This window comes from Nylanderia fulva, unplaced genomic scaffold (genome assembly GCF_048542155.1).
Source record: "Nylanderia fulva isolate GAGA-0341 unplaced genomic scaffold, ASM4854215v1 Scaffold72, whole genome shotgun sequence".
Taxonomy (NCBI): domain Eukaryota; kingdom Metazoa; phylum Arthropoda; class Insecta; order Hymenoptera; family Formicidae; genus Nylanderia; species Nylanderia fulva.
Genome location: NW_028190830.1, coordinates 332,824 through 359,846, shown reverse-complemented (window position 1 = coordinate 359,846; position 27,023 = coordinate 332,824). Strand labels below are relative to the sequence as shown.

The window sequence follows — 27,023 nt, the reverse complement described above, 5'->3', positions numbered from 1 at the left end:
TCAAGATAAATGATATAGCAACGAAATGAAATTATATAATTTTGTGTTATACAAATTATATGAAATTTTTAGAAAGCATATTTTATATGTATAATTTATTAAAATTTATTATTTTTATTTTTATAAAATATATAATATTCATACTTTATACTCTTTTATAAAGTATTACAAATTAAATGTTAAAGGTTTTGAAAGAATTTTAAAAAAAGTACATTCAAGAGTCTTATAATACATAATAAAAGTGCTAATTATATTATTATGTTATATAAAATGTTTATTTATTTTTTTTGGTAACATGACAGTTTAACACCAGGCATTTATAATATCGAACTTTTTGTTGTTAATATATATATAATTACAAAAATGTAACAATTATATAAAAGTCAAATGTAGAGATTAGCTATATGTTTGTGTCATATATGTATAGCACAATGTTTTTCTCAAAACTACAAATTCTATAGATGCATATATAAAATGTAATTTATATTTTTCAACATGACTAAAATATTTTAGGAAGAAACTGATACAGTTTCTATCTCTAATGCTGATACTCCACGTTGTTTAATTGAAGAATAAACACCACCATAAATTTGAAATTCAAACAGAGTAATATTTGCTGTATCCAGAGGCTCGCCATCCGGAATTTCGCGTCCACGATAATAAGGCTTGAAGTCTTTCAGAGGCAACGTTATTGTGAAACATTCATCATCCGATATTGGTACCTAAAGTGAAAAACTTCAAAAAATGTTTATAATGAAAAAAATTCTCTAACACGCAATTCATATTTTCATATTTTATTCTAGTAAAAAATCTCAAGCTTATTAAAGAAAACATTAATAAATGACAATAGTAAACCAAGGATAAGAAATAAAATTTTTATGAAAAACTTTACCGTAAAGAATTGTTCATAGGTGAGATCCTCATTGGAACTCTGTCCTCGGTGCTTGAGATTGATTTTGTAATGATTATTTTGCCCCTGCCCTCGGCAAACGATTTCAATATTCTTGAATATGGACAGGTCGAGATTTACTGACTTTCTGACACCAGCAAAACCAGCCCCATTTGGTTGCGGATTCAGCAATGTGAAGAAGATCGCTCTCTGGAACAGCTGGCTTGTTTGCAATGTCAACACAGCTTTCGATTTTCCCACACTTCTCACAGTGTCAGACATTTCCCGCCAATCGTCCACGCTTTGCGCACTTGTGAAGTCAAACAGCATCATTTTGTCCCTAATTAAAAATTCATGTACATATATGACACAAACACATAGATATACAATAATTAAGTATAATTGAAACTCCATTTCCTAAGTAGCAAACTGACGTCAAAGTGACGTATACTTGCTATCTGAGTTTCTTTATTAAACAGGATGATTAATTTTAATCTTTTAATAAATATTTGGCAATCATGGAGCAATCATTTTAGAAAAAAAAAAAATATATCAGGCAAAAATTGTAGAATTTTGAGGAGAACCTAGAATTACCCTTGGGTAGTATTTTTGAAAGTCATTTAAAGGTCAATCTAGTTTTTTAATTAGAATCACCCTAATTTTTTTATATAAATCCTCATCGATTCCTCATTATATTTGATATAAAAAGTTATAAGGGTAGGATGATAAAAAAATGAACAGTTTATGAGATAAAAATTATACAGTTATTAATTTTATATAAAGAGCTATAATTATACTTTATAATTTTATATAAATTATAAAATACCTTGTAAAAATATTCATTTTTATATTATATTTTAATTGAATACTTTTATGCGCAAAATAGTGAAAGGAATGAATTAGTAGTGTCAAAAAAACACATATTAAGATTGTTTTAAATAGAAATATATATGTAACTACTATGACAAAAATTACATACTGATGTTTGTATAGATAAATTTATACAATTGAGAGCAAAATGTTTTTTTTTTATTTGTGGAAATAATGAATAATTTGAAAACATCTAGTTGCACATTAAAATAGTTAAATAAAAAAGAGTATGTAACTAAGTTTATTTAATTATTTGAAGGAACAACTTTTAATGTATTAAAATTTAATTTGTTAAAATTATATATTGAAATTAATTTTTTTCTGATACTGATAAAAGTATATTATAATAAAATAGATTAAAATTTACATTTATTTGCAATCATTTATAACCCTTTTTGTTTATGTAATTTTTTTTATTATAGAAAACTCATTTTTCAAATCCGTAATTCTTGCATACGTATACATATAATTTGCGCATAATATGCCATGATGATTATATATCTTACCCTTACCCTCTTGTGAAGTGACACGATGCACATATCAGGATAAGAACGACGATATTTCGTAAATTCATGTGTGTTTGAAGATGTTATTTTCAAGAGATAATACACAATGTTAAATCAATAAGCTGAATTGAATCTTTGACTGCCCTTCAACGATGCAGACAATGGAATGTCAACACTGCTAGACATTCTCTGACATGTAATCTGCAATGTTTGACATTTGGTTATGAATGACATTTGACGAGCGCAGCCGCGGAACCACGTGTCATATGTCAAAGCGTTGTGTAATGAAGAAATGTGATAACAATTTTTAGTTTTTAGTAACAATTTATGTATATCTATCATTTATAGTTAACAATTTTATTTTATCCATATATAATCTTTTGAGGTGATCTTCATCATTATAATTGATAGATTTATTTTAGAAAAAAAAAATGTAATAATACATTTTAATAATTGTTATAAATAAAATTATAATATTTTATATGTGTAATACATATATATATATATATATTTATTATTTGAATTACAAATAAAAATAAATTATTGGCAAAAATTCCTCTGAGGAAAGAAGTAGTTTTCATAAACATAAATTCGCAACAATTAATTTCTATATTACTTTTATATTGCATATACAAATATGAAGATGTAACAAAATTACAATCACACAAAAATCTATTTTATATCATTTTTTAAAATATTTTTTTTTTTCAAAATTTTGCATTTATAAAATGGAAGAACAAATGGAAACAAATTAAGAATCAATATTTTTCTTAGAGAAAAAATAACTGTATAGAGAACAAAAATAAAAATAAAATAGATATTATAACACAGTAAATATATAAAAACAAAAATTTGTTATATAACCTGAAATTTTATTTTGTACTTAGTGTAAAACATTCTAATATTTAAATCCTGTTGATTAATTCTATTAAAAAGATTTTATAGATATTGATACTTAATTTTATAACTATATATACATTCAAACAAATTCCACGACAAAATCAAATAAGGATTTTACAAAGTAATACTAGATGAAGAGAGAAAAATCTTTATATATTTATTTCAATGAATTAATTAAGTATATATGCCTTCCTTTAACAAAAAGAAAATTGCATTTTTTTTGTTAAAGTACCATATAGAAGCATTTATTACCTGGCATTGTCTCATATTTGTATTGTACATACAAGGTATGAAAAATAATGATTTGTGAATAGATGAAATTTCTTTTAAGCAAATAAATTTTTTGAAATTTTGCTATTAAATATATTCAAAGAAAGGAGCATTTTAATCCTATAAATATGTATATTTATGTATACATATAAATTTATAATTTACATTGCCTCTTGAAATATTTTAAATATTCGCTCAATAAAGGGTATAATAAAACAATAGCACCTATTATTTGAATAGATCGATAAAACTTTGATCAAATTTATTTGAGGCGATTCTTCACATTTCGCATTTTCTTGCACTATCAATACAAATAGTTTACAAGTCACACAACACTGAAAATAATAAATTTGTTCGTTGCGAATTTTCTCTACCATTCTCTTTTTTTATTTCTTATTCGCCTCTATATCAATAATATTATCTTTGTATCATCGAATCATAACAAGATAGAGTTTATATAACTTTATGTGAGGAAGAGTGCATCAATTTTGGTTTAAAATGTCTGTGGAGAACAGATAGACAAGAGACAGCACTTGAGAAAGATTTTGCTCTCTGATTCAAAGGTATAGAAGAAACTTATATGTTGAGTTGTAGATCCGCTAACAAATAAAGAAAATAGGTAAAGAAAAAAAAAGCTAAAACGCGCATGTAACATATATATTCAAATATTGTTTTATGTAATGTGCCTTTAACTGTGCTGACCATAATTCAGACTTGCATAAACCAAAAATGACTTTTAAACTTATAATTGATATAAAAAATGTATATAATATTCCATCTTTGATTTGTCACTAAATCAATGTTCAATTTTTATATATATATAAGGCTCCTGGATCCTCACCACGACTATGTTAAATTGTGAGAAAGCACACGCTGAAAATTCTCAGACATAATTTTTAAGCCAGAAGCCTAAAGAATAGATATCTTTCGAATGTTAACAAAACGTTTTTTTGATCCCTCTAGTTTTTCTCTATATCTATAATTAGTTTTGAAGATGGCCGAATTCACAAAAAGCCCATATACATAAATGTGCAAACCTTAGCAAGTAAAGAAGGTTTAAAAAGTGATTAAAATATATGACTGTTTATAATTTCAGTTAATTTTCATTGATTAAATTTCTTAAAGCAAGAACTTGCATGTTACAACAAATATGTAATCCTCCCATACATAATATAAATTAGTTAATGTAAATTTCATCACTCGTGTGTTCGCCATTACGTCGTTCAGCAGAAATTTTCAGTCAAACGTACGGAAAATATATTGATCGGTTGCTTTTACTACGCGTACATACTGGAGAAATGAATTATTTTTCTCAATCTTAATTATTTCACAACAAAATGCACGAAATATATATAAAAAATCTACATAGAAATAGTATAGAAGTTGCAATAATCATACAAAAGCCATTTCATGGGTAGATCGCTGACTCTTGCTGCGTCAAGAACTAATAGCATTATTGGAATCATTTTTACCTAACTTACGTCTCTATATTGTGTGTCGGTATTTATTACTGTATCGACGCAAAAAAAAAAAAAAGATTTTGAATATGTTCCTTTTTCTGGATTTTTTCTTTTTAAGTAGACTTTGCTTATCAAAGGGAGGATACAGGCTAAGAGATAATCTGCCAGCTACACTTAGTACAAATCATATATGCATTAATAGTACCGATCAATTAATATATCTATATACAAACAAATAATAAGACCTAACAGGAGCAGGAGTCCTTTCCACCTTGCTGTTCATTAGATACTCCTTGGAGACTGGTACGACCTGGTTGACTGGGATTATGTTGCACACCAGACTCTGCTGCGTTTAGGTCCAATCTAGAAAACAGAAATACAAGATATGTATCATTTTTAAATGTTAAATTAAGGATCCAGGAGCCTTAATTTATAATTAAATCAATTATATTGTATTATGTAGCTGTACTATTTTTTATTTTATTTAATATACGAAGTTAAATTATTTATGTAAACTTACCGTCCGTCTTGTATACTTTGGAATATTTTCTTTGCAGTTTCCAAGAAAGCTTCCTCTACATTATGCCCTCTATTTAAGAAATTAAACCGCATAATTAAATTCACATATAAAATCATGTTAAAAATTGATATTTTCTTCAAAATATTAAAAGCATACTTACGTTTTTGCGCTAGCCTCGACAAACATTAAGCCATGTTCGTCAGCAAACTGTTTCGCTTCTTCATAGGTAACATCACGTTGTCCTTCGAGGTCACTCTTGTTACCAATTAAGAATATGACCTATAACAGGAATTAATTTATTTTTATGTCACTCGATTGTTTATAAAAATAATATAAACTATTTTCTCTTTTCTTCTGCATTATGCAAAGTTAGAAAAATTAAACAAAAAATTTATTGAATTATTATTAGCAATATGCGTACAGTGCTTGGATTTGTCAAATTTCTTGTGTCTGTCAGCCAGCTACTGAGATGATTGTAAGTTGAACGACGTGTAATATCGTATACCATTAAAGCTCCAGCTGCACCTCGATAATACGATCTAAGAAGAAATAATCCTTTGTGCATCATAAACTTATTTTTAATTTTTGAAAAATATTATTTGACTTATTCCCTCATGTTATTAAATATTATTTATATATATTTTTTATATAAATAATATATATATTATTATATATATTAAATTATATATATTATTATATATATTATTATATAATTTTTTTTATTAAAATGCCCTTATTATTAAATGTTACACAATTACCTAGTAACTGCTCTAAATCGTTCTTGTCCAGCAGTGTCCCATATTTGCAATTTTATCTTCTGTCCTGCTACTTCGATAATCCTAGTCCCAAATTCAACACCAATAGTATGTGGACAATCCGCCATAACTAAATTTATACAAACATTTACATGTGAGAATATACTCTTTAATTTTTCTATAAAAATGTAGAGTTTTTACAAAATGTAATTTATTAAAAATAATTTATATAGCTTATATTTTCAAACAAATTTTAAAAAATATAAGCAATAAAAAAAATTTTATCTCTAACACGTAATTTTTTGTCTCTCTTTCTACAACTTATCTTTACAATAAAAAGAATTTTTGCAAGCGTAAATACATTGATAACAATTAGAGTATTATCACAATTACAAATGTTATACATAATATGATGTACTATAACCATATAATTATATACATAACTATATGCAGCATTTTCTTTAAGGAGTCATAAAAAAAAAAAATAAAATTAATTTAGTACAATTCTTATTCATAAATTTATACAAGTATGTATAATTACATACATTTATTTTGTTACTTACATTTTTTTTCTGTAAACTGATGAAGTAGGCATGATTTGCCTACTCCCATATCCCCTATAATAATGTATTTGAAGATGTAGGAATAATTGTATGGACCGGTTGACATTTTGCACCTGCAATGTAATAATTATAATAAAATTACATTTATTCTTATCTATTATTAATCATCTGACATAAAAATTAAATTTGTTGAAAGCTATTTTGAAAATATTTTTATAATTTGTTAGAGAAATTGCTTTATTTCTGTCAAACTTATTATCACGAATACCTGAGACAAATTATGTTGTTTAAAGTGTACATTCTTTAAAGTGCGATTATACTTCACAGAATACAGTACATTGTTTGTTTCATTCAATAGAAGATAACAGATATATGAGTCATGAGAATATAGGCTACTATAAACAAAGGTGAGAATCTCTTCATGCAATGTTCAGTAATTGACTTATTACCATCGCAATTATGTAAAAATTCTTAAAAAGCAATATCAATCTTGAAGGAAGAGTGTAATATTCTCCTTTATATCCTTTTATATAAATTATACAAATTATGCAATTCTGATAATTGATAATTATGGAGAATATTAATTTCATATTAATAACATATCATACAGTAACGACATATATATATATATATATATATATGTGTGTGTGTGTGTGTGTGTATGTATAAATTTTAAGATAGAAATAAATGATTGATTATAGCTTCGTGGCTTTTGTGGCACACTTAAAAAAACAGGTTAAACCTATGAATAATTCATGAACGAGCTTTCCTCGGGGGAATTTTCCTCGTCGAATAATTAATAATCTCAATAGTCAATGAAAATTCAAAGACTAGATGATTAATACGACGTACGAGGAACATGTGTGTCATATCGGAGCTTTCTACGAAGGAGAGCAGACCCTCCAAGGCAACGTTAACAATAACCCTCTCCTGCCGCGCTGTCCACTCCCATAATTATGTTACGACTAATTAGCGGAGTTTTCACAATCAACGGAGCGTGATCGAAGAATCGAAGGAGGATGGAGGAGGGAGAAGAGTAGGAAGAGGAAGGTGGCTCTCATCGGGGACGTCGCTCGTTTTCACCATCGGAGATTGACGGATAACGCGCCGTCAGATGTCAACAATGGGGGTGTCATTTTTTTTTTTTTTTTTTACTCACGCGTTTAGTGTATCGGCGACCTCTTCCTTTTTTTTCGCTGGTCGCTGCAGATCTTTACTTGCGAGGAGAGTGAAATCGTACGCTCGCGTGAATGCGTGGTAAACACTTCGCGAACAGTCGAACGTCGCACGAATTCCCTCGATTCACTCTGTCATCGAGTAACACGAAGGTACACGCGAACGACGTTTCTCGCCCCCTCTCGCTCCGAAATCGCGCACAATATGGCAGGCCGCGCTGTCGCGGACGACGATGGCGGCGACGACGAGCAAACGTCAAAACCACCTGTCAGCTGTCACCTGTCAAACTTGACACTCGGTCCGCTCGGTTGCGCTGCCTTCGCTCTAAAGCCGAGTCCGCAAGAGGAAATTCACCAATCACGGGCAAGTACGGGGAGAATGCTCGACTGTGATTGGTTAAGGCCTCGTTCACAATGAGCGATTTAAGCCCTAAAGCCAGAGTTGTGCTTAGATAATCTTAAAATTATGTAAAATAAAAACAAAAACAATAAAAAAAATTTAAAAATTATCTAAATTATTTAAAATTATCTTATCTTCTTAGTTAGATAAAGATAATATAAAAATATGGAAATTTATTTTGGATTAGATAAAGATTATTTTGCTTTTAATATGTAGTAAAAGATAAAATTATATAACAATTCATCTAGATAATTTTCAGATATTTTTAAGAACGCTTATATAACATTACTTTTAATTGCTAATATAACACAGTTATAAAAAAGAATGTAAAAATATTCATACTTGGATATCGGACGCAGTGTGAATCCTGCATAAGACAGGATTTAAATTATCTATTGTAAACTCGGCCTAATTAAAGGCGTTAAGGTCCTGCGCACAATAAAATATTACGTAACTATCGAAATTTACTGTAATTTTGGAGTGAAATAGGGATGTAATATATTTTCTATTTTATAAATAAAATCAGTCAATAAATTTTATTTTATTTATAATTTTATTGTTAACTATTGACAGTATTTGAAAAATGGACAAAAGATACATTTAGTAAAATTTTCCGCTTTTTTTTATGAACATATTAAATGAAATTAGCCAATATATTTAATTCTATAGATTTTATGTAATTATACAGTGTTCGAAAAAATATCCGCTATTATAATAATAATGACGAACAAATTCAACACAGAAATAGCTGATCCTTGTGAAAAATCAATATTAATCAATAGTATATTAAAAAAATATTTGCAAGTTCTTTGTTTCATAAAATAGTGTTTCTTTGTACTGATCATAATTTTTTTTAAGGAATAAGATTGAACATTTTCCAGATGATTACACATACATATCTGCAATAAACAAATGTCAATCACTATTGTCGATCAGGCAACTATTGTTATTTGAAATTATTTGTTTCTTGACGGAATAATTTTATTTTCCATTATTTTCCTATTATGAACATTCAGATAAATTCCTAATTGTATTTCTTAAGCATTTCTTTGCACCAATTGACACAACATTAGTGTTGCCAGTTCCCAAAATATAAATAATAATCCTCGTATACATAAATGTTCATAATAGAAAAATGACGAAAAACAAAATTATTTCAATTTTTTTTTTTTTTTTTGATTTTTTGTTTCATTGTTTTTTTATGCGGTAATCCTTGGCGCTCACAAGGAGCAAAACCAAGATGCGGTAACCCCCTATCACCTCTCCTTTCCCTATTTCCTATTCCCTACCTCCTCCTTTTCCTATTTCCTATTCCCTACCTCCTCCTTTCCCTATTTCCTTTTCCCTACCTCCTCTTTTCCCTATTTCCTCTTCTTTTCCTATTTCCTCTCCTTTCCCTATTTTCTCTCCCTTCTTTATTTTTTTTTTTTTATTTTTCGTTTCATTTTTTTATACGGTAATCCTCGGCGCTCACAAAGAGCAAAACCAAGATGCGGTATCCCCTATCTCCTCTTTTCCCTATTTCCTACTCCCGATCTCCTCTTTTCCCTATTTCCTCTTCTTTTCCTATTTCCTCTCCTTTCCCTATTTTCTCTCCCTTTATTTTTTTTTTTTGATTTTCGTTTCATTGTTTTTTTTATGTGGTAATCCTCGGCGCTCACAAAGAGCAAAACCAAGATGCGGAATCCCCTATCTCCTCTTTTCCCTATTTCCTCTCCTTTCCCTATTTCTTCTCCTTTCTCTATTTTCTCTCCTTTACCTATCTCTCCTCCTGCCTTTTATTTATTTTTTTTTTTGGATTTTTCGTTTCATTTTTTTTATGCGGAATCCTCGGCGCTCACAAGGAGCAAAACCAAGATGCGGTAATCCCTATCTCCTCTCCTTCCCTATCTCCTCTCCTTCCTTATCTCCTCTCCTGCCCTTTATTTTTTTTTTTAGATTTTTCGTTTAATTTTTTTTCACGGTAATCCTCATTTTATGGAAAACTCCCCCGGGAACAGCTTTCGCTATACTTCCAGGAGATCTCCAAACGCCAAGATCCCAAGATGCGATATACGCTCCGTGTCCTCTATTTCCGAAAATCTCTGTAATGACACATACAGTCAGTGTTGTGCTAAGATAATTTTAAAATTGGATAAACACGAGATAAAAACATGTAAATTCATTTTAGATCAGATAAAAATGATTTTGTTTTAAATGTATCTAGATAAAAAATATATGGCGATTCATCTAAATAATTTTCAGATAGTATTATTTTTAAGACTGCTTATAGTGCAGTTATTAAAAAAATGTAAATTATAAAAGAGATATAAAAATATATGCATTCATATTATTATTTATAAATTTGTATCGCTTACTGCTTTAAGTTCTACTATTTAAGTATTTTTATGTGCTATGATTCTAAACCAAAATTATTTGAAAATTATTCTAGATAATTTAGTAAGGATAACACTTTTTTCACCTAAAATATGTATATATATAGATATAGATAATATATATTTTTATTATCTATATAAAAATAAGATGTCGCCAAAGTTTCTAGATGATCATCTATACAGGGTGTATTAGAGCGACCGTATCAGCAGTTTTTTGAGGAAACTAAGCATTTTAATAAAATGTTTCATCCAAAAGTTGTAGGGCTTAAAAAACCTATTGAATAATCATATCAGTTTAACCTTGAATAGCATTGTCAAGATCACATAAAAAATACTTTGAATTTTTTAAATGGAAACCCCCATTTTTTATCGCATATTCTTGTAGCTTACCTCGAGTTTTCCAAAACACTATAATAAAATTTCTCTTTTAACTACTTTTCGAATTTAAAAAAAGTATTTTTGTGACCTTGACGGTACTATTCAAGGTCAAACTGACATAATCATTAAATAGATTTTTTTAGCCCTACAACTTTTGTATGAAACATTTTTTTCTAAAAGTTAGTTTCCTCAAAAAACTGCTGATACGGTCGCTATGATACACCCTGTATAATTTTATTTAGCTAACAGCAAACACTACATACCGTCTGCGATTCTCAAAGAGGAACTTCCTACAGTTTCGACTCCTAGCCTCCTCCAGTCGAAAGAGACTGTGGTCCACGGTTTTCTTGTGCGGGGAGATTCATGAAAGCCCCTGTGGACATCTCCGCCCGCTCCCGTCCTCCACCGATGTCCCCGACTTGCGCCGAAACAGTGTCCTGAATCCTGGGGGCCGATGTCCTCTTCGAAGAACCCTGGTCGCCCCCAGCGCTGTTCCGCGCTCTAATCCTGGCAGGAGGCACGCACCCCTTTCCACCAAGTCGGTGATCGTCCTGGCGCCCCGTTTCCGAGCAAAGCGGGCACTTCGGAACCGACGTACACCGACTGGCGAGGTGCGACGAGTCGCCACAGATGTAGCATCGACCTCTGCGATCGATCCCCGAGGTGCACTGAGCCTGGGTGTGGCCCAGCTCCAAGCACCGGAAACACCTCAGCGGCCGGGCCCGCAAAGGCTCCACCGTCGCCCACGCCCAGCCAAGTTTCACCTTCTTTGCCGCTGTTAGAGTAGCGGCTACCCCGATGGGACAACTCGCCACGAGGGTCGAGAGACCGGTGGGAGTCGACCGGACCTCGCCCAACCGGACCTCTTCCTTCGGGCAGCCCCCGGCCTCCGAGATGGCCTTGAGCACCTCTGCCGGGAGCATGAACGCGTCCGACCCGCGCAGCCGGATGTCGGCGCGCTTGCTCGGCCGGGTGAGCGTCGCTCTCGTCCCGACGACCTCGCGGATCCGATCCGCCAACAAGTCGGCCTTCCGAGCGGGATCCGGGCCAGGGACCTCAATTAGCAGGTCCCCCGTCATCGAGAGACGCATTCGTAGCGTGGGAGGGATACCAAGGGACTCGAGGTCGACTACCGATCTCACCTCGGCCATCAGCGCCCTGAGCGCAGTTATGTCGTTCCTCGAACCCGACAGGGCCACCACGATCGCCGCTCTCGCGGGAGTTCGCAAGCGGCGGGCCTCGTCCTTCTTGCCGGCCCTCTGGCCAGCTTCCCTTGGTCCTCGTACTCTAGGAGGCTGCGTCGGAGCTTCTTGCCGGGCCACCTGTATGCCCGTCTTCCGCTGAGCCTTCCCCTTTTCCACTACGTCCGCCCAGGTCCCACTCTCCTTCACCGGTGGAATGGAGAAAAGAGGCTTATCCGTCCGGCTGGTTGGCACCGAAGCCCCACCATTCTTCCGCTCCTTCGGATCCCTCTTCTTCGTCCCACTGGTGGTCGCTGATCCGGAGGTCCTCTGCTTAGCTGCATTAGCCTGAAAAACAGCCAATTTATCGTCTACTAGAGCAGACAATCGAGCCAGAAGGCCTTCCTCGTCTACTCGAACTGCATCCTCTTCTCGAGGTCCATCTTCGGCAGCCCCATCTCCTTGGGGAGGGGCTACAGACTGAAACGGGGTAGCCAATCCCGCGTCGGTCGCCTTCTCGGTCTGGGTTCCCCGGGTCCTTTTCGTCGGGGAACTCTGCTCCGTCGTGACCGCCTTCAACTCGGCCCTGAGTCGCTGGAGTTCTTCTTCAGCGTTCTTAAGGGAGACACAGAGGCGCTTGTTAACCGACCTCAGTGATTCCACCTTCCTCGTCGAATTGCACTCCTCATCTAAAACCGAATAGCGCTTAGCCAACTCGCGCACAGACGCATCCGCGTAGAGCAACTGCGTCAACACGGCTATGAAATCAGACCTCTCGACGTCCGTCCCGTCGAAGAACGCCGTCGTCTCGATAGCGCGCACGAGAGAGGCGCGCGTCCTCCTCCAGAGCCTGTCCGAAGCGTAGTTCTCAATCTGGTCAACCACCTCACTGTCTAGAGGGAGATCTAACCTCCATCTGCACATAAGATCTGTCTCGACTGGATTCGGCAAGTCCACATTTCTGCTGATGAGCTGCACCGGCGCCATGTCCATCTTCTCGATGCCTACTCGTAGGTCCCGTCGTACGTCCGAAGAAGGTTTCGAAGTAGCTTCCACGTGGACCGCGTCCGTCCTCGTTGGTGCGATAGCCGGTTCCGCCGCGGAGCTCGCGCCCAACTCCGCGGCTGGCCCATCGGTTGATGACGACGGAGGAGGAACTGGGACAACATCTCTCCTCCGCCGAGTCCTGGATGGTCCGTCACCCTGGACCGGTACGTCCTTCTTCGTTTTCCTGTCTGCCATCATAGAGAAAGGATTAGTTTGGTTTTTTCTTGGTCTTCACTGGAGTGTCCTTCTCCCGGTCAGTTTTGCCTTACTCAGGCTGACGAGCCCGACTCTGCCCGAGGATTTGGAGTGCTTATTTAGAAGCGACACTCGGCCGCTTCGTCGTGAGAACCCTCGAATGAGCATTGGAGCTTTTTATAGGCCACCTCCTTCCTAGGGAAGATGTCCACTCCGCTCTCGGGTATCCCACCGCTGATTGTCCACGACCGTTTATTCCCCCCAAAGGAGTTATTCACGGTTAACCTTCGGATGGATGAAGGCCGTTCCCCTATCCGCAACCCGGGGACGTGCTCGGTTGCACCAGCTGTGCGCCTCCGTGATGTCTGGGAGCTAACCAGACAACACGAACCGAGAATTATAAGGGCTGCTTCTTTCTCTGCGAGAGAATCAAAATGATATGAAATTTTAAAACGGTGTATACTCAAATCTTAGAAATAAATCCCCTGAGAATTCTATAATTTTCTTTCGGGTACTTTTGTTCAAAATTCCAGGTAAAATTAAAAATATTTTAAATAATATTTAGAATACAATTTTGAAATGATTCTTTCTTATACATAATTTTTTAACAAATGAAGCATTTTTATATGTATTATAATATTATAATATGTAATGTAATATATATATATATATATATATATATATATATATATATATATATATATATATATATATATAATAGCATTATAACAGTATTATAACATGTAATGATATTATAGTATGTTTAGTATTATATTATAATAAAATATATTTTAATACATACTTCACATAAAACTAATAAATTTTTATATTTTAAAATCAAAGGGGTAAATTTTTTTAAAAATTCCCTGAGTTCAAATCAAATTCCATGATAATTTCAGGATTTTTCAAGGTAGAACAAAATTCCCTGAGAATTCCAAATTTTCCAGGTTTTTCCAGAGAGTATATACCCTATTAAAATGATTATGAAACTTCATTGAATTCATTTTCATTTGGATTCTCTTGTGAAAGCAGCCGAGGTGCCTAATTGGTGCATTTGGTTAATTTCACTTCTTTATAAAAAAAAAATTCTTAACATTATTAGACATAGTTTTTATTACTCTTATCAATGCAATTTTACTTTAAACTCACTCTACTCATATTACAGCTTATTGAACTTTCTTCTCATATATAAAGCAAACAATAAATTATATATTTTACAAAACAAATATTTTTGTTTTTTATCTTTTAGCTATTTATAGGCACTATTTGTTATTATTTAAATAAAATTATATAGATAATCTAGTTAAAATTTTGACATTTTATTTTTATAGAGATAATAAAAATGTGTTATCTATATCTGCATTGTTAGATGAAAAGCGTTATCTTTACTAAATTATAAGCAATTAGAGTATATATTTTGCAAAACAAATATTGTTTTTTATTTTTTAGCTATTTATAGGCAGTGTTTGCTATTATCTAAATAAAATTATATAGATAATCAGAGATAAAATTTTGACGACGTCTTATGTTTATATAGATAATAAAAATATGTATTATCTATAAAAATACAAATCAACGCTCGTGTAAAATTTAAAATTAATAAAACATGAAAAGTAGGCCAAATATACGAGCCGAAATAATGTAATACATTTATATTATGAATAAATAATTTTTAATTATTCTTACATCTAAATTATTTCGACTCGTATATTTGGCCTGCTTTTCATTTTCGTTTAACCATTGTTTTGATGAACAATGTATAACTGACAGAAGTAAGCACGAAATAAATAGATGTTGACTGTTAGCAGGAAACTTAGTCACTACGGATCATTTGTGTTATTATATTTTATCACAAGGATGAAAATCTTTGAAAAAATTGTAGACGATCAAACTGGGCAAAAAATATATTAATTTATTAGATCTTTCTCATTACGTTTCGACCTTTAGTTCAGGTCGATTCTGTAATTTCTTCTAAAGTAAAAATGTGAAAAGTGAAAAATTTCCGCCAATCACAAATTGAATTTAAAATAAAATCGATATGCGATTGGTGGAAATTTTTTACTTTTCACGTTTTCACTTTAGAAAAAGTTACAGAATCGATACCCAGGTCCTTATCAAATGAACAAACGTTAAATGTTAAAATGCAAGATTTTTTGATGTCATAATAAAATATATATGATAGTCATCATTATAAAATTGAATATCAGTTGTTAGCTAAACATCTTAGTAGACACACGTGTTTTTACACATATTCAATTTTATAGTGATGACTATCATACATATTTTATTATAATGACATCAAAAAATCTTGCATTTTAACATTTAACGTTTCATGTGATAAGGATCTGAACCAAAGGTCGAAACGTAATGAGGAAGATCTAATAAATTAATATATTTTTGCCCAGTTTGGTCGTCTACAATTTTATCAAAGATTTTCATCCTTGTGATTATATTTACTAGCGGTTTCACGAAATTTTCTTCTTTTCTTATTATATTTTATAATCAAATATATTTTAATATATAAACTTATATATAAACTTAATAAGTTTTGTATTCTTTAAAAGTATATTGAAAAATAAAATCAAAGGGACAATCTTTTTAAAAATTCCCTGAGTTCAAAATAAATTCCATGAGAGAGAGAGAGAGAGAGAGAGGGAAAGGGGGAGAGAGAGGGGAGAGGGGGGAGAGAGAGAGGGAGAGGGGGAGAGAGAGGGAGGGGGAGAGAGGGGGAGAGAGGAGGGAGAGAGAGGGAGGGGAGGGGGAGGGGGAGAGGGGGAGGGGGAGAGGAGGGAGGGGGAGAGGGGGAGAGGGGGGGAGGAGAGAGGAGATGAGAGAGGAGAGAGAGAGAGAGAGAGAGAGTATCCCAGGATTTTTCAAAGTAGAAAAAAATTTCCTGAGAATTTCAGATTTTCCCGGAAGTATACACTCTGATATTCATTTATATCCTTTATTCTATATTTATATCTTCAAACATATTGGATTATTTAACAATTACACTAGTTTGCAGCTAAAAATTATTTTAAACCAGTGTTTCTTATAGATTTTTCGGTGTTGAAAACAATGACGCAAACCAAATTTCACTAAATTTTCACATCAGATTTTCAAAATAATTGATTTGTACGATTATTGATTTATTGTCGAAGGAAAAGAATAATCTTCGAGGTATTTTAAATTGTGTGTTAAAGCTATCTGAAGTGCTATTTCATCGAAATATCTTATTCAAAATTGCATCTCTGACGTCACAATCTAATATAGCCGCAATGAGAACCTAGAAATCTTAAATATTTCCTACCATGACTAAAATGTAAGATATCGAAATAAAAAGAAATGCATTTTAAAGGGTTTGAATAATTACAATTATATCTTATCAAAATTTTCAGATAACGTTAATACTAATCACAAAAAAAATTCAAATATCACAAAAAAGCCATTTTTTGCACAATAAGACTGAGTCCACAATACATGATTTAAACCCTAAGCCTTAAGAAATTGACTAATCAAGTATTCTCCTCATACTTGACTGTCATTGGTCAATTTCTTAAGGTTTAGGGCTTAAATTAACCAGGGTGTATACTCAAATCTTAGAAATAAATTTCTTGAGAATTCCATAATTTTCCAGGTACTTTTGTTCAAAATTCCAGATAAAATTAAAGTATTTTAACTAATATTTAGAATACAATTTTGAAATAATTATTTGTTTTACATAATTTTTTAACATAAATAAAGTATTTTTTAAATATAATATAGTATTATATTATAATAAAATATATTTTGATATATACTTTATATAAAACTAATAAATTTTATATTCTTTAAAACTATATTTTAAAAACCAAAGGGACAATTTTTTAAAAAATTCCCTGAGTTTAATTCAAATTCCATGATATACAGGTAATTCCAGTATTTTTCAAAGGTAGAACAAAATTCCCTGAAAATTCCAGGTTTTCCAGGGAGAACATCCTGTTATCTCAATTATTTAAAAAACCTGACGTGCTATTGAAAATTGGCTTATATCATCGTTTTTAACATCCAAAAAATTTATAAGAAACACCTTGTCTAGTAAAAAAAAAAACACCCTAGTGTAAACCTTTAAAACGTACCTTGGTTCAAAAGTAAAGCGATCATTTCTTCACAGCTTCCATCAATGGTGTGTAACCTTCATCGTTGACTTCTTCGATGTTAGCTCCACGCTCGATCAAAAGCATCGCCAGATCTATATGATCACCACAGGCTGCTAATGTCAATGTAACTCGAAACTGTCGGTGGGCAAAACTTGAGCGCCTGAATCTAAAAGCAATTGGAGCAACTTCCACATCCATCGAGGCTTCCATAAGGACTATATGCATCTCGTCAATCTTATGCTCCTGTAAAAATTTTTGAAAATTAATTTGAATTAATTAGATAAACGAATTATATCATTGTAGTTTTAACGAATTTTTTATTGCTACTTTATCATATAGTTATTTTATATATATATATATATATATATATATATAGATATAGTTATATATATATATATATATATTTATATATATTTATATATATAGTTATTATATATACATATATATATATATATATATATATACTAGTGTGGTAAAGTATACATTGAATCATTGAGAAATAAGCCATTTTCCGCACGCTAAACAGCAATCGAAAATCGAACTTTCGCAACAGGCGTTGCAAAAGAATTATTCAGTACATTTTGTACATATTACCATTATTATGATAAAATATAGTTTAAAAGTATCTGATATGTATCTGAGATACTTTTAAAGTATCTGAGTATCTGTATCTAAGATATATTTTTTTATCGAGATATTTTACGTATCTGTATCGAGATACATTTTAAATGTATCTTACCCATATATATATATATAATCTGAAACGAGAGTCCTATGGATTTCACATCTATGCTTGACGTTACAAATAGTTTAGACAAATAGAGATAGAAACATATTTCTTCTGATTTATTAATTCTATTTTTTTTTTCGGAAATTCCTTTATATATATATATTTTGCAAAATCTTGTGTCCACAATGCTAGGACTCGGTCCAATTTTGTAGACCGAAAATGTCCAGCCAATAAAATTGCTGTTTCCGTCTCTTTTTGTGTGATCTACTATGCCACACAAAGTGGCACAGCATCACGAAAATCAGACAAATTTGCAACTTGTGTCAGTCGACACGTCTAGGAAGAATATTCTTTATTTTTATATTTTGCCAGAAATTTGTCTCTGACTAGATATAGAAAAATAGTAAATAGCATATTTTCAACACTAGCCAATTTTTGTTCTTATAATTACATAGAAAAAACTACTATAATTTTTTTGTTTTATGAATATTATTTTATAAAGAATGATGACAAAAAGACCTGTTTTTTCGTCTATTTTATAGGATCGAATTTTGGGACCTCAAAATTCAAACTTTTTTTATGCCAAATAATACTATATGATGAGACATTAATCCCAGAAAAATTTCAAGATGAGCATAGGCACGGTTCCTTAAGTCCTTGTGAAAGTGATCATTTCTCATAAAACTGACTAAAAATCATCACTTTCTCCCTCGTATCTCCCAAACCGTGCCTATGCTCATCTTGAAATTTTACTGGAATTAATATTTTATCTAATAGTACTATTTGGCATGTAAAAATTTGAAATTTGAGGTCCCAAAAATGGGCGAAATTTGCTATCACTCTTTAAATTTTTTTTACTGTTATACATAATTTGTACTGTATAATTTTTAATCAAAAATATGTTCATGCATATTTTTGTTATTATTTTTATAATCTTAATAATTTTGTTTCACAAATTTTTCTTATAATTCATATATATTCCAGAAAATTTCGTACAAATTTTATTTCCACATTATAGATAGCGAATAAAAAAGTTATTACATTTTTGTCTGTTCATGTTAAAAACCACTGTCTTAGAGAGAATTATAGAGAGAATTCTCTACTCATTTTATTCACTGTGATGAAACAAATAGAGAAATGAGTTAATCATGATTTGGTATACCTTGTCTGCACCAGCATCCATTAACAAGCGTACCATCTCTAAATGTCCTTTATAGCAAGCTAATGTTAACACCGATTCTTTAAATCATCAGAATTAGAATCAACATTGGCACCGTAATCAAGTAAGAGTTCGGCAATCTGTGCATGACTAACACTCACAGCTTTCATCAAAGGTTTATCAATTTGAAGGCCTTTGTCTCTTCAAATACCATTACATGTGCAACATGCTGCCGCAACAGTTTGTTGATATTGGTGAAGTTCAATTGAACAAACAGCAAAGGTAGCAAAGGCAAGCAACCTTGCCTTGACATTCTGTTGAAACATATAGAATAGAAGCAATTAATTTTTTTCTTTTCATACAGAATTATTAATAAGTTTGTTTGCAGCATCACAAAATTTCAATTAGATGAGAATTATTAAGAAGCTTTTTAGCTTTTCAATTTCAATCCTATTTTGCTTGATGAATGTGCTTAGGATGCAACTAATATTTAATTATATTATATAATTATAATATATTATTTATATAAAATATACATTATATATTATTATATAATAAATATATGTATAAATATATTATATGCATAAAAAATATATATATATATTATAATACATATTATATATTGCGTTTGAGACATATTAAACTAAAACGTCGCAGAGTCCTTAGCAGGATTCATCATGTTTATTAGAATAGATAGAAGAGGCTTACTTTAAGTTTACGGATGTTATCAATTTTCAACGATTTTTATGCAAAAGATTTTTGCCGTGCAAAAAAATTGCGTAGTTACTAAAAGTATGTTTTCTATTATAATTAAAATAAAGGAAGACTCGCGTGCAGTAGACGATATATTTCTTACCGGAGACAATGGAAAAAAAAAATTATTGATTGTTGATTCTTTTGCAGGATCAGATTTTCTCCTCAATTTTTCATAAGGCTTCCAAATCACGTCGCAGTGCAGGCAGAAATGCTTCATCACCAAGTAGAGAAGAAACAGGAAATGAGGTTCAAGCCGGATTTACATATGAATCCATTTCCAGCTTAGGGTTAGAAATACAGGATTTTGATTGGTCGAATTTTTTAAGGCTCATACATATGCCTTAAAAAAATCTGTGCTCCGGTCTTTATTGTAGAATTAAAAAAAAAAATTAAATTAAAATAAATAAAATAAAATAATAAAATAAAATAATTAAATTTAAAAAATGATTTTTTTTAAATTATAACTAGAAATTAAAAATTAATATAAATGATATATATATATATATATATATATATATATATATATATATATATAATTTTTACAATAATTAATAATTGGTCTAAATATGTTATATAATATTTAAATATATATTATTTATTTAAGTTGTAATTTTCCTAAAATCACAGAGTATGAAATATTGTCATTCCTATTTTATGATAGGCCTGTTCCAATTGTATATGTATATAAATTCGCTATTTTACATACATTATTTTTACGAATAATTGCACTAATATGCAGGAAAATTATACAATATATGTACATAAAAAATATATATGATACATAAATTTTTCATGAACTATTAAAAAATACATTGCAATATCACCTTTTCAATATCAACTGACTACTTTTTGTTATTTAAATTTTCATATTTTGTTTTATATGATAAATATTAATGATTTTAATCAGTATCTTCTGTTATTTGGATGAAAGCTATCACGTTGCGTCTTATATGTAGCTGCATATATATTAATATCATAATAGTAAAGACGTAAAATACTGCTGATAAAAACCACACTGGTAGAGGATACAAAGGTGGCATATAGTGGGAATAAAGAAAAGTATATAAAGAAGCTGCCGCAAATGGTAACAGCGTCTCTAGAAATGTTGCTAGAGAGAAAACCTTCCCTGTTAAAGATGTAAAAATATATTACAAGATATCTCAAAAATAAATATTTGAAATAAAATAAATAAGCCAATACATTCAAATATATATCTATGAATATTCTCACTTTGATAATTATTAGATATTTATCTAATTATTCTGAAATTAAAAAACAAAATTTATACCTGTATCCTTCTCAGGTACTGCTTTGGATAATATAGCACGTATCATTGGTTTAGATAAATCACTAAACATGCCTACACCTGTTGACAAGTACATATGCCAGGATTGCCATGTAAAAGCACACACTAAGGCACTACATAAAGATGATATGACAGATATTATGGCAATCACCACTTCTGGAAATTCTAGAAAATTTAAATATTTTATAAATTCATTATAATTTATATATATATATATATATACATATATATATATTATATATTATATATTTATTTACCTGAGCATCATCTCCCGCGCCAAATTTAACCATATTAATTTTTTTTATTGTTGTCAATGTGAGTCTTTACAATCTTATATTTATATATATTTTATATAAAATTTATATATAAATAATACAATAAGATAGTCAACAAAAGTTAAAACAATACCTGCATATTTTTGCAGTAATTTAATACCAAATATTGTGCCCAAGAATCCCACGACAACACTTGTAGCTATATAAACAGAAAACTTATCTACGGTCCAACCAAGCCGTGCACTTGTAAATAGATATCCAATAGAGAGGTTCCCTTGAAAGGGAATTAAGAGCAATGTAAGACAAGCTACGCAGCTCCAGACCAATAATCTATCAAATCCATCTCTCTTCTTGACACAAGTGTTATAAAGATCCTTCACAAGCTCGAAATCAAATATGTCGCAAACACCCTGTCAAAAAATAATTCACATTATATATTGAGAGAACAATATTCATACGTATCAATTTTTTTTAAGTGAATTAAATATATGTATCTGTAATTTAAGACTCCTGGTTTCTCGCCGACCTTGTTTTGCAGCTGTTGATTGATTATAATTGGAAAAAGATAGTTTTCGAGATATTTTTAAGAGTGTGCTAAAGCCATATGAAATGTTTCATCAAAATATCTTGCTATTTAAAAATGAATCATCAAAGAATTTTCAGCTTGTGCTTTCTAGTCTCTGATGTCATAATCTAACATGGCATGACAAGAATCCAGGAGTTTTAACTTGAATTTTGAAACTTACAGAAGTACGATTCTCTATGGTCTCTGGAATAAAAAGCAATATATACAATGTTGCTATAGTGCACAGCACAGTCGCAACACTAAACACAGTGGTGTATCCATATTCTTCATATATTATTGGACCAGAAAATAATCCAATTAGCAAACCAAGAGAAATTAATGCATCTAGCCAGGCCAAATGCCATGCCCGTTCATTATTATCAGTTATGTCAGTGATGTAGCAAATTGAAGCTAACATCAATACACTTATACCACCCAGGCAAGCCATAGGAATATAAGCTATCAAAAAATACCAAGGCACGATCTCCCAATTAGCCATGATAGAAAGCAGGAGATAAGTTAAAGATATACCTGAAAGAAAAAAAATGTTAAATAAATATAAGTTATTTTCTTTATGTGTATATACATATGTATCGAATCATGAATAGACTAGATTATATGCAAATACTTGTTACTTTTTGCATATTCTATGAGAACATTAATAATTATGAACAAATTATAATATTTTCATAATTAATATAAATTATTTTCATAATTTAAAAAGTCTAATCTAAGTCTAGTCATGAAAAATGTAAAGAGCTATGTCTAGAAATTCTTCATTAGAATCTTTTAATTTAGAAATTTTACAATATTATATAATATATAATTTGTATCATTCTTTTTGTGACCTATCTTTGTTTTCATAAACAATCATCATCCATCCATATTAAATTCCCAGCAAACACCGATATATAATTGTTACATTGCTATAATAAAACGGAATATAACAGGTAATATACCAAATAGCACATTGATGTATTGATAAGTCAGTGCTATCTTGGGATATAATGACAATATAACTACAATGTAATATATGTAATATTAAAAATGTTACATCTATGAGTGGGAAATTACAACTAACATATACGTTACATGTAACATGCTTGAGTATATAACATTTATATATTGTGTTTGCTGGGATTGATATGTAACGCTTTTAAAATCAATATAACTTTCTCTAGAATTTTACAACAATATTCAAAATGTAATTACCTATATATCCTGAAAGTATAACAGGTTTCCTTCCATACTTATCACTCCATGGTCCCAGAAACAGAGACAGAATCGAGGGAAAAATACTCTCAATAAGGGATTTACCCATCAAAACTAAACTTGCATGTGGTTGAACTTTTATATTCAAATTGAGTGCCTCCTTGCTGCTGCTATTATTGTGAAGTATCAGGCATTCTGTCTTGTTAATTTCCAAGGTAGTAAGGCACGTACGATACACTATCAGATCTGTCAAGATGGTACCTGTGAAAAGTATCATGTATATCAGCTATTTATGTTAAGAATGTATGGAAATACAATTCGGAGACAAAAGTACCAATGCTATTCATCTCAATTATAGAAAAAATCACTATAATTTAATTTCCTAACTTTCAACTGTTTCCAGACATAACCAAATGTTCAATAATCGGATGAAAAGCCAAAGTTGCAGCAAATTATTATTTTCTTCTAAATGGTTCAGTAAATATTAATATAATTTTGCAATATTGTTCTTTGCTATAAAGTTCAAATTATACATGTAAAAAATTTGAAATACATGATACCATTTTTTATATATCTTTAACATAATATAGTCAAATGTAGTAATGAATTTTCACAATATCCCAAATAGTAAACTGTCATTAAATGTCTAATAACGTTATTTTATGTCAAAATGACATGTATGCTTACTATTGTATTATTATTATTATATGAAATAATAATAAGATTATATATTTATATATAAAACTATTATTATATATAAAATTGGCAGAAATTTAAATTGCAGTAACTTTTAAATAAGCTAGTGAATTAAATCCAAATAGTTTAACAGTAACTTAATTAGTATCAAAGTGGGAACAATTTAATTATAATTTAATATAAATATTGTACCATTTTTAGATGTCTTCCATACATATGCTTAAAAGATTTATTACCTGACATTGACATAGCAACGATCAGTACCATGACAGGTGGTTGCACCAATGCGTAACGTTTCCATCCTGTACAAAAGAAATTATCCATCACTATTTCTCGTAATATTCGCAAGAAAAAATATAATATTGCTCTTTGTACAACAGAAAAATAAATCAATCGATGACTAGTGAACTCATCGAGCCAAGCAGTCGCTTTAATTAGGAACTCGCGATAAGCAAATACACGCTACATGTTTCTAGCTTAAAATCGCTTGTTTTCTTTGTTCAGCACACGTGCAGTACACGTAAACACTGATATATTTAGATTTGTATCCTTTCATAAGTGTGATATAATCATGTTGATTATTGAATAGTCATGATTCCACACACATATATATATATATACATGAGGAAAAGTTTTTCCTTCGTGTATAAACGATGATGATAGCGTGATTCACATCGCAATTATCTTAAATCGTTGATATACATTCACGTGGTTGTGTGTGTATATATATATATATATACATATATATTTTATGTTTCCTCGCGCGACATGCCTTCCGCGCAACTCTACGTAAAATGCCGCGTTTGACAGAAAACAGCTGATAATTGTCGACGCGCTTGCCCCCTCTTATAAAGCTCCGCCTATATATGTAGCCATAAATATAGAAATATGTGTGAGTGTGTGTGTGCGTGTGCGCATGCGCGCGCGCGCGCGTGTGTGTGTACCCAGGTAGCCACAGTAATTATTATGACATCATTTTGATGTCAAAATGCATCATTTGCCATCAAAATGATACATTTTGACGTCAAAATAATGGCAAATGATGCATTTTGACATCAATAATGCCGATTTACTGGTAACAAATAAAGCGGACAATACTATGTGGTTATGAATGAATTGATTATCTCGATAAAATGTACATGGCGTTAGAAGACCACTTTATGTATAAAAAAATTAAAAAATATCCTATCCAACGTATATCCTCAAAGATTAATAATTTAGTTAAATCTCGGCGTGATAACGGATTGATTGATGATTTGACTTACAAACAATTGAATTATACTATATTGTACACTCGCGGAGCAAAAATTTGTTTGGCGCGCGCGAAGCGCGCGCTTGTGTCATCTAGTTAAATAAAAAATGAATGGGAATAAATGGAAAAATAATTTTTATTTATATGAACAATAAATGACATTGAATCAATAAAATTTTAGATTTGACCGATCACTGCGCAGGATCATTTTAATCTGAATTATTTTGATTCTGTCGGGAAAGCAGTATATATATATGATCATTATTCACTTTCAATATTCTCTGACACATTGCGAGTATCTATCAATAAAATAATCTGCCTAAATAATTAATGTGTGTATTATTGCTACACGGAAATCTGTGGATCGCATTCGCTATATTGTACTACATGTCGTTTCAATAATGTTGATGGGATTTTGCAAAAAATTAAATAAGATAATTAAACGTGGAAAAGATTTGATCTCGAAACTCAACAGAACGGAGGTTGTATATAAAATCGATTGTAAGAATTGTGCATCCTCATATATAGAGCAAACGAACATTTAAGCATTCGCTTAAATGAACATATAAAAAGAACATTAAATTGCATGAATCTAATTTTTCAGTAGTAAATAAACACAGGATTGAATTTGAACATGATTTTAAGTGGGACAATCCGATTAATTGTTTTGCACAACCAAAAACCAAAAAGAGTTTTTTGAAAAATATACCAAAAAGAGAAAGATCGCGGAGATGTTCTATATATATATATATATATATATATATATATATATATATATATAAGTATAATAATACTCTGAACTCATAAATAATACACTTCGAGATTTTCGAGACTTCGATAAATAAATAACATGCCTTTTTTAGAAATATAGATCCCCATTCATATATATTTATTCAATACTAACTATTTCAATATATACGAGTAAATCATCAAAATATCTTAAAAATCACTTTGAGTAAAATTGAATTTGACATATATATTTTAGTGTTAAAAGAAGATATTAAAATATCGCAAAAAATTTGCTAACTTTTTGATTAAACCGTTCAACTAAATATTATGTTGTTAATTAAAGATATAACAATACTTAAATTAAATATATAACATATATTAAATCTAACAAATCTGCAAAACTCTATTTTGTGATTGAGATATATATATAGCTTCACTTTTGGGGTAAAATTTTCGGGACATACGTCACTGAACTTTTATACACGTTTATTTGTTTTTAACAGCGCCATTTATTCCGTCTTGTTACTTCTTGCTTCACAATCGCACGTGTCGTGCGTCTGACGTGTGTTTTGTGTTTTCCAAAAATCTAATGGAAAAAATGGCATACACCACATCGGAATACACCGATATGATTATGTTCGGATCAGCCCGGAAAGATGCTCGAGTCGCGGCTCGACTTTACGCGGAACAATTTCCCAAACGGGATCGGCATCCCGATCATCAAACAATTTTAGGGTG

At 31.2% G+C, this 27,023-nt stretch overlaps 4 protein-coding genes and 1 long non-coding RNA gene across 9 annotated transcripts; all 5 read right to left on the bottom strand.

Moving 5' to 3' along the window:
* Window positions 1–248: 248 nt before the first annotated feature.
* On the bottom strand, window positions 249–2,507 carry LOC114944427 (uncharacterized). 2 transcript variants are annotated; one of them, XM_029320307.2, is made up of 3 exons: window positions 2,272–2,507; window positions 893–1,229; window positions 249–722 (listed from the first exon to the last, which is right to left on the bottom strand). In XM_029320307.2, the coding sequence occupies exons 1-3, from the start codon at window positions 2,331–2,333 to the stop codon at window positions 510–512; spliced, it is 612 nt and encodes a 203-aa protein (XP_029176140.1). In that variant the 5' UTR covers window positions 2,334–2,507; the 3' UTR covers window positions 249–509. The 2 variants fall into 2 exon arrangements, with proteins under 2 accessions (XP_029176140.1, XP_029176141.1); XM_029320308.2 differs by having other exon boundaries at window positions 2,266–2,330.
* A 1,154-nt stretch (window positions 2,508–3,661) lies between these two features.
* On the bottom strand, window positions 3,662–8,170 carry Rab14 (RAS oncogene family member Rab14). 2 transcript variants are annotated; one of them, XM_029320316.2, is made up of 7 exons: window positions 7,893–8,170; window positions 6,734–6,846; window positions 6,174–6,300; window positions 5,837–5,954; window positions 5,576–5,694; window positions 5,416–5,484; window positions 3,662–5,258 (listed from the first exon to the last, which is right to left on the bottom strand). In XM_029320316.2, the coding sequence occupies exons 2-7, from the start codon at window positions 6,837–6,839 to the stop codon at window positions 5,141–5,143; spliced, it is 657 nt and encodes a 218-aa protein (XP_029176149.2). In that variant the 5' UTR covers window positions 6,840–6,846; window positions 7,893–8,170; the 3' UTR covers window positions 3,662–5,140. The 2 variants fall into 2 exon arrangements, with proteins under 2 accessions (XP_029176149.2, XP_085344936.1); XM_085488810.1 differs by lacking the exon at window positions 7,893–8,170 and adding an exon at window positions 7,586–7,666.
* A 794-nt stretch (window positions 8,171–8,964) lies between these two features.
* Window positions 8,965–13,874, bottom strand: LOC146720296 (uncharacterized). Its single transcript, XM_085488799.1, has 2 exons — window positions 11,325–13,874; window positions 8,965–10,392 (listed from the first exon to the last, which is right to left on the bottom strand). Exon 1 carries the CDS (start codon window positions 13,485–13,487, stop codon window positions 11,367–11,369), a length of 2,121 nt encoding a protein of 706 aa, XP_085344925.1. The 5' UTR covers window positions 13,488–13,874; the 3' UTR covers window positions 8,965–10,392; window positions 11,325–11,366.
* A 12-nt stretch (window positions 13,875–13,886) lies between these two features.
* Window positions 13,887–20,495, bottom strand: LOC146720295 (uncharacterized). Of its 2 annotated transcripts, XR_014926134.1 has the most exons (4): window positions 20,351–20,495; window positions 19,498–19,808; window positions 17,585–17,848; window positions 13,887–13,902 (listed from the first exon to the last, which is right to left on the bottom strand). It is a non-coding gene; the product is annotated as an uncharacterized LOC146720295 (long non-coding RNA). The 2 variants fall into 2 exon arrangements; XR_014926133.1 differs by lacking the exon at window positions 13,887–13,902 and having other exon boundaries at window positions 16,418–17,848; window positions 20,351–20,494.
* A 334-nt stretch (window positions 20,496–20,829) lies between these two features.
* LOC114942082 (putative peptidoglycan muropeptide transporter SLC46) lies at window positions 20,830–25,135 on the bottom strand. 2 transcript variants are annotated; one of them, XM_085488800.1, is made up of 7 exons: window positions 25,007–25,135; window positions 24,541–24,606; window positions 23,609–23,869; window positions 22,578–22,927; window positions 21,965–22,241; window positions 21,539–21,721; window positions 20,830–21,376 (listed from the first exon to the last, which is right to left on the bottom strand). In XM_085488800.1, the coding sequence occupies exons 2-7, from the start codon at window positions 24,569–24,571 to the stop codon at window positions 21,150–21,152; spliced, it is 1,329 nt and encodes a 442-aa protein (XP_085344926.1). In that variant the 5' UTR covers window positions 24,572–24,606; window positions 25,007–25,135; the 3' UTR covers window positions 20,830–21,149. The 2 variants fall into 2 exon arrangements, with proteins under 2 accessions (XP_085344926.1, XP_029173205.2); XM_029317372.2 differs by having other exon boundaries at window positions 24,541–25,135.
* Window positions 25,136–27,023: the final 1,888 nt, after the last annotated feature.

What these genes read in the sequence shown, in the direction of transcription:
- LOC114944427 (XM_029320307.2), bottom strand. Translation starts at nt 2,333, where the DNA reads ATGAATTTACGAAATATCGTCGTTCTTATCCTGATATGTGCATCGTGT. An exon ending in TCGTGTCACTTCACAAGAGG is followed by an intron (nt 1,230 to 2,271) that starts GTAAGGGTAAGA and finishes ATTTTTAATTAG; the next exon opens with GGACAAAATGATGCTGTTTG. An exon ending in CCTATGAACAATTCTTTACG is followed by an intron (nt 723 to 892) that starts GTAAAGTTTTTC and finishes TTTTCACTTTAG; the next exon opens with GTACCAATATCGGATGATGA.
- Rab14 (XM_029320316.2), bottom strand. Translation starts at nt 6,839, where the DNA reads ATGTCAACCGGTCCATACAATTATTCCTACATCTTCAAATACATTATT. An exon ending in TCAGTTTACAGAAAAAAAAT is followed by an intron (nt 6,301 to 6,733) that starts GTAAGTAACAAA and finishes GTATAAATTTAG; the next exon opens with TTATGGCGGATTGTCCACAT. An exon ending in GTCGAGGCTAGCGCAAAAAC is followed by an intron (nt 5,485 to 5,575) that starts GTAAGTATGCTT and finishes TTTCTTAAATAG; the next exon opens with AGGGCATAATGTAGAGGAAG.
- LOC114942082 (XM_029317372.2), bottom strand. Translation starts at nt 24,628, where the DNA reads ATGGATAATTTCTTTTGTACAGGATGGAAACGTTACGCATTGGTGCAA. An exon ending in CCATAGAGAATCGTACTTCT is followed by an intron (nt 22,242 to 22,577) that starts GTAAGTTTCAAA and finishes ATTTTTTGACAG; the next exon opens with GGTGTTTGCGACATATTTGA. An exon ending in ATTACTGCAAAAATATGCAG is followed by an intron (nt 21,722 to 21,964) that starts GTATTGTTTTAA and finishes TAAATTTTCTAG; the next exon opens with AATTTCCAGAAGTGGTGATT.
- LOC146720296 (XM_085488799.1), bottom strand. Translation starts at nt 13,487, where the DNA reads ATGATGGCAGACAGGAAAACGAAGAAGGACGTACCGGTCCAGGGTGAC.